Source organism: Suncus etruscus, chromosome 10, assembly GCF_024139225.1.
Source record: "Suncus etruscus isolate mSunEtr1 chromosome 10, mSunEtr1.pri.cur, whole genome shotgun sequence".
NCBI lineage: Eukaryota > Metazoa > Chordata > Mammalia > Eulipotyphla > Soricidae > Suncus > Suncus etruscus.
Genome location: NC_064857.1, coordinates 50,272,259 through 50,279,254, shown reverse-complemented (window position 1 = coordinate 50,279,254; position 6,996 = coordinate 50,272,259). Strand labels below are relative to the sequence as shown.

Below are 6,996 nucleotides of genomic sequence, written 5' to 3'. Positions count from 1 at the left end.
ATGATTTTTACATAAAATGACTTTCAGATCATATGTAGATCAAAAGAACATATGTTAAAGTCCTCTATTAAAAACTATGAAACAAGACTTAAAGCCTTGGTTACCCTTATCTATTGTCAGAGACAAAAACTTTCCAAGCAAATAAAAAAAAAAACCAAATAAATCACCCAAACCCCAAGATTTTCTGTTTACCTTTGATTCAGGACATTTGGCAAAAGAAATCTGAAAATGACAGACCAAGCCACAGTCAATGTCCTCTTTAGGATCTGGCTTTTCTCTGCTTTCCTTAAAAAGAAAGGAGTGAGTGAGAGAGAAATAGAGAGAGGGGGGGGGAGGGAGAGAGAGAGAAAAGGAGAGAGAGAAAGAGACATAGAGATGCAAATAACCTTTGTCTAAGATGTAGAAGTATCTTGTACTAGAAACCCAGGCAATTGAGGGTTTTCTTTGAAATAGTTTTAATAAAAAAAAGTCAAAACCTTGAATTTAACTTAGGTGGGTAGCACTTCATTGACGGTATTTAGAGTATCACAGAATTGATATAAAGACTTTCAAATAGCCGTTTTTAAAATAATCTTGACCTTGACAGCTAAATACAAATTGCCTCATTCTTTTGGGCTAACATTTACCTAAATGGTGCGTAAGGCATTAAACTGGCTTTTTTGACTTTCCGGAACAATATCTAATGAGCAAATAACACAATTCGGTGACATTGAGCATGATGCAGATTCCAGACACGGCGATCATAAAAAATGTAAAGACTGTCTTTTCTGTGGGCCTGGACACAAAGCAGTCCACAGTATTGGGGCAAGGCCAATCGGTGCACTTCACTAAACGCTTCATGTGGAAGCCATCGTACATGATATAGAAAACATACATAAAGGCGGCTTCGAAGATAATTCGGAAGAAGATGCTGCTGGTGTAGGTCCACCACAGTGAGCCCTGGATGCGAACCTTCTGGTTTTTTATCTCTTCAAGATCTTTAAATTCGGTCTTTATTTCACCCTTGATGAACTTTCTCTTTTTCTCATGTCTTCGGTAGGCCACATGCATGGCCACCAAGAGGGCCGGTGTGGACACAAAGATCAGCTGGAGCGCCCAGAGCCGGATGTGCGAGATGGGAAAGTAGTGGTCGTAGCACACGTTCTTGCAACCTGGCTGCAGGGTGTTGCAGGTGAAATCTGCCTGCTCGTCACCCCACACTTCCTTGGCAGCCACCACAAGGATCATGATGCGGAAAATGAAGAGGACAGTCAGCCAGATTTTGCCGATACTGGTGGAGTACTTGTTGACGCCGCCAAGGATTGTGTGCAGTGTACTCCAATCCATCTTCTTGTCTGGGAGGCTGGTACTGGGAAAGACAGAAGCAGCGAGGCACAAGAGTCAGCTTGGAGTCTGGGAGAGTGCCCTGGTCTTGGGACTGTGTTATTAAACTCTTTCTAAACAAACAGCAATTCTTACACAATCTCTCCAAAATAACAAAAGGGAAAACTAAACCAATTAAGTTTGCTGTAGGATTAAATATATAGTTCCCAAATCATCCTGAACATGTTTCTATGTGTTTCTGCATTATTCACCTAAATTATCTTGCCAATTTTCAGCATGTAATGAAAGTCAGGGAGGGGTGGGGCATGCCAGGATGTTGACTGAGCAATTTGCAGACACCCTTGGGTCTTTCGACCCTGTCTGAGGTTCTAACCAGCTGAAGGGAAAATGCAACCCTGTTTCTGCCTATTTGTATTGGATCTGACATACAATGCAGAAGATAACACTTGCTGGGGTGAATTCTGCCCAAATTTCAGTCGGCTGAGTCTTTCTGAGTCATTTTTCCACCAACATTTTGCTGCACGTGAAGGCTCAGGATGGAGCACTCTGACCAGCAATACTGATCAATGGTGATGCTTATATTGAAGTATAGTATCCAGCCCCCCCCCCCCAAATTCCAGAAAGGACCTCTCTTCCTGTCATGTGTAACAAAGGAAATTAGAAATGGGTCATCTATGGGGAAGGCTACTCTGCACAGAGACAATTACATAGAGTGTGTCACAGAGATATACCACACAGCACCACGGTGGTGTTAACACCATTCTGCTTGGGTCTGTGATAGCACTCAGAGGCAGCTGTCCTCAACAGAGTTGTGGCTGGACACTTTGATCATGGGTAATGTGTTTACTTCAGAAGTGACTCTCCATAGATGCATTATGAAATGTGGCAGAGAATTTAGCTCTGTGATGCCTGGATTCCAAACACTGGTGAGACTTCAGTGAGGTAACAGCAAGCTCTGTGGGGGTGATGTGTGCTATATCTACTGAAAATGGACATGGCTCTTTTCCACAAAGCCAGTAACCTGCCTTTTTATCCAGGACCCATACTCTCTCCATTTATACAGAGCTACACTCTAACTGTCTCAATCAGCCTCTGTTTAAACAGGATTCCATCTTTCCACGATCATCATGAGTAATCTGTTTTCCACACCTCCTAAACTAGTAGGAAGCATCCTTCTTACTGAGAAGAGGAATGTTCTCCCGTGGAGCAAGTTGTGTCCTGTTTCCAGAGGCTCCTTAGTAGGCTTGGGATGGATGTCTCACTGTGGCCAACTTGGGCACTGAAGCCCTTCGTTGCAGCAAGCATGTGATGACTGATGAACATCAGAGGAAACCCTAATCCCTGCTCAACTTGAAAGACAGAGCGTTGGCAAAAGCAGCGCCATCTCTAGAGATCTGCAGGCCATCCTAGGAGAAACTGAGACTAGTAGTCTCAATCTCCCACACTTCAGTCTCTTTCTGCCCAAAGATGAGCTGACAGTCACATGGTGTTCAGTATTCACCCCTGGCTTTCTACTAGGGATCACTCTTGGCTTCATGCTCACGAATCAATCACCCCACAGGCAGGACTCAGATGATTCAGGTCTACTGCTTGCCAAGCAAGCACCTTACCCTTGTATTATACGAACTCTTGGGCCCAGGAATTCACATTTTAACCTAACCACCTCATGAGTCATTCTAGCTCTTTGCTGGCACTCTGTGGGACGCAGCGACCTCATTCATCTATCAACCTTTCCATGGCAGTGACCAGCAGAGTTCAGGTTAATCCCTATTTTCTTTTCATTGAGCCACACACCCCAATGTTAAAAAAAATCCTTGCAGGAAGATAAGCAGATGCCTTGACTAGGCTGGGGTTAGGTCGAATGGGCCAGCTGGGCAGGATGGTGCCCTGTGAACCAACACTAGAATCCCTGTTTGCCTCGCAACCCCCAGCCCTAGATCAGACAGGTGGGCACATGCAGGCTGCAACAGGCTCTTGACACCACCCAGCCACTGCCTGGAGCCCTTCCAGAGCCCAGGTGAGCTGGTTCTGTTCTCCAAGGTAGACGCTAGGTGAATCAGCAACTTCCAAAAGGGCAAAAAGTGTTTTTTGATGAAAAATATTTGTTGGACGCCCCCTCTACCCTCTCAATTCTTTGGCTTCTGAGAGTCGCCTCTGCCCCTGGCCTACTCGCCTCAGTTCTTGTCATAGTGTCACCACACAAATGTCACGGAGCGGCAACAGTCTTCGGGAGCGGGCTGGAAGAAAGCGCCAGGACGCGGGGACAAGGGGACATGTCGGGGGACAAGAGGACCCGACTAGCAGCGGTTGCAAAAAACCGCCCGACCTGCCGGCTTCGGGCCAGCTGCGCTGCGGCCATTTCCTCCCCAAGGGCCGGAGCGTCCGGGACTGACGCAACCTTCCCGGGCACATTTCTCCTCCAGTGGGTCCCCTTTGAGTGTCCTTTGGGCACCTGGTAAGCAGTCCCGGCCCTGCCCGGCCCTGCCCGGCCCGACTCGGCTCGGAGCAGCTCGGAAGCCACCGAGGAGCCGAGAGCGCTTCTCTCTCTCTCTCTCCCAGTTTTAAAGGCCGGCGGGCGGGCAATGTGGTGCCAACTCGCTGCGCCCCAAGTTTTTTCCAACTCCCCTTTTGGGTCCCGGGGAGGGGGGTGTCCTCGAACCTGTGCCGCCCGCCAAGTTCTGAGACGCGCGCATCTGGCTCCGCGTTGGAGTCGACACGCTCCAGACAGCTCGCGAGCAACAGGGCCACCACCCTTGGGGGTCCCCAAAAGGCTCCTAGTTCCCGGGGGTCGTCTCACCTGCTCGGCGGTCTTGGCGGGGGCGACGCTGGGTCCGCGAGGAGTTTGAGGGGACGCTCGCTGGGCGCCGGGGCTGCACCTGTCCGCGCCAACCGCCTTTTAAGCGGCGCCGACACGACTCCCCGCCTCCTCCCCGGCCCGCCCGCCCGCCCGCGCCACCCTTGCGCAGCAGGCGGGGCGGGCTCCAGCCTCCAGGACACCCGGGCACCCCTTTACCTGGGGAGCCCGTGCGCCCCGAGACAATCCGGACCGCTCAGCCACCGATACCGTTCCAGTCCCCTCGGCCTTTGGTCCTTTGGGCCCCTTGGCGCGGGTCCGAGCCGGGAGGGACGGGGGGTGGGGAGTCCTGGTTTCAGAGGGGTTTGCGGGTGTGCTGGGGCGAAGGGCTGTGTTCCAACAGTTGGGGGAGAAGCGGGGTGAAGTTCTGCTTGAATCGTAAAGGCCGGAACTGCAGATGCGCGCAGGCAAGTGCCGGACACCCAGAGCGCGCGGTGCGCAAAGGTGGCCCCGCACACCCCACTGGAAGCGTGGCTGGGGTGGGCGCACTGGGCACAGCACGGGTTGGACCCTCCCTCCCAGGCATTCTGGTACTCCCCTCCGGACCCCCGATGCCACCCAGACTCAGTAGGAGCATCTGCGAGCTCAGGGGACCAGAACGAACGTCCTGTAGCACCTGGACGCGCGCACCCTGCTTTGCGCCGAGACGAGAGCGGTGGATCCCGGGTCCCGGGATTCTTTCGCAGTTTGGGCCCGGGGAAGGAGAGCGTGGTTCCGAAGGGAATTTCGGGTCCTGCCTGGGACGGTGCTGTCGTTTCCCGGGGAGCCCCATTTTCCTGCAAGTTCCATTTGGGATCCCCAAATTCATCGTTCGCCTTTTGACACCTGGGCGTGCGGGAGGGCGAATTGGCCCCACACGAAGCAGGTGGCTGGCACAGTTCGTGGGTCCGAATGAGACCAGGGTCCCACCCCGCCTGGCGTTGGGCTCCGAGTGGGTCGTGCAGCGCGTGGAGTGGGGCGCGCACCCCCGCACTTTCCAGCCATTTTGCATTACATTACACACGGGAGTGATTCCACTGCAAGGGTCGCCCTCGCTTCAGAGAGGGGTTTGCTCGGGTGGACCTATAAGGTACAGCGCAGCTCTTCTGTAGGGGGGGCCTTGGGGCCACTTTGCAAGGGTGCAAGACTCTTGGCCTCTAACTCAGTGTTTTTCAACCTTTTTGTGCAAAGGAACACTTTTTTTTTTTCATGAAAAAAAATCACGAGGCACACCACCATTAGAAAATGTTTAAAAAAATTCAACTCTGTGCTCTATTGATTCTCTTGAATAGGAATCAAATAAATGCAAAGGAATTGTTTTATAATGACTTTGTTATGAAATAATCTAATGATTGGTCTATTTGTGAGCTGAAGCCGCATGTTACGGGTAAAATTGGAATTTTTCCCACGGCACACTAGACAATATCTCATGGCACATTAGTGTGCGGGGCGGGCACAGTGGTTGAAAAAAGCTGCTCTAACCACCCACCTAGCAATTTCTGTATCTGTCCAGGAGGAAGTATCTATTCCAGAAGCAGCAAAGCTGACAGGCCAAGTCGGTGCCTTGGTGTCTTCTGAGGTTTGAGGGACAGCTGCTATCCCCTCCATCTCCACCCACTCCTTGGCGGGTAGTTTTTCCCAAAGGGCCTATGTAATCCTCCTTGGTTTCTCACTAAGGGTCTGGGGCCACTGTAGCAAGCAGACAGCCCAATATTTCTCTAGTTTTCCTTCTTTCCTTTATTTCTTCATGACTCCATTATTAGTATGTGCTGTTGGTGGATTGCATCTCATGTCCGCTCTGTGTTTTTACTGCCCGTGGTATTGTCCTGTTTTTCTCTTCACTGGTCTTTTCTGCCTGGCCAGATCTAGTGCATCCCTGGGCATGAAACTTCCAGAGTAAGGGAGAAAGGAAGAGATAGGTAACGTGGGACAAGAACTATATTTGCTTTTGGCTTTTTTTTTGACTTGAGCTCAATTATATACATCCACTCATCTATCCATCCATATATGATTAACAAATCACATATAGTTCAATTTTAAAATAAATTCTGAAATTGATTATTTTGTGAATAGCATAATCACTTTTTAAAATCAAGAGCATTGCTTGGCTAACTGTAAATATTGGAAATGAGTTCTAATTTGTGGTCTAGTTTGTGATCCTGTTTTTTATTTTTTAACAGATCAGCCCTTACAGTAAGTTCTGCCCCTTTCTGCCCTTGGTCCAGGCCACAAAAAAATGGGGAACCTATTGTCTGACTTGTTGATGCTTTTTTTTTGTTGTTTTGGTTTTTGGTTTTTGGGTCACACCCAGCAGCGCTCAGAGGTTACTCCTAGCTCCACGCTGAGAAATCCCTCCTGGCAGGCTCGGGGGACCATATGGGATGATGGGATTTGAACCAATGACCCTCTGCATGAAAGGCAAACGCCTTACCTCCATGCTATCTCTCTGGCCCTGACTTGTTGATACTGATCAGTTCGCTGTGATCAGAGTTCTTGCAAAAACTATCACTCCCTCTTACTGGGGGCTGAATAAAAGAAATGGAAGCAGGCACTTATCAAGTAACTGTGGATGAGCAACTGATCCTTAGAGCTACACTTTGTCACTTAGAATGTCAGAGATCCACAGGTAAGTGCATCCATCCTTAGTACATACCAAGTGTATGTACTTGAGCTGAATGTTAAGGCTGGGATTTACAGTGAATATGTAGTCAAAGAGACTAGTGTGATTGTTATTTGGCATTTCACTTTGACATTGTTCTATAAAGCAACTGAAAAGATATTGCTACAATGCAAGACACAGGCTAGATAAATACAATTTTGACTATATTTTGATGACCCAC

The 6,996-nt window shown here is 49.3% G+C and overlaps 1 protein-coding gene across 1 annotated transcript; it reads right to left on the bottom strand.

Moving 5' to 3' along the window:
* Window positions 1–545: 545 nt before the first annotated feature.
* Window positions 546–4,215, bottom strand: GJB2 (gap junction protein beta 2). The gene is made up of 2 exons (XM_049782591.1): window positions 4,121–4,215; window positions 546–1,348 (listed from the first exon to the last, which is right to left on the bottom strand). The coding sequence occupies exon 2, from the start codon at window positions 1,324–1,326 to the stop codon at window positions 646–648; it is 681 nt and encodes a 226-aa protein (XP_049638548.1). The 5' UTR covers window positions 1,327–1,348; window positions 4,121–4,215; the 3' UTR covers window positions 546–645.
* Between the last annotated feature and the right edge of the window lie 2,781 nt (window positions 4,216–6,996).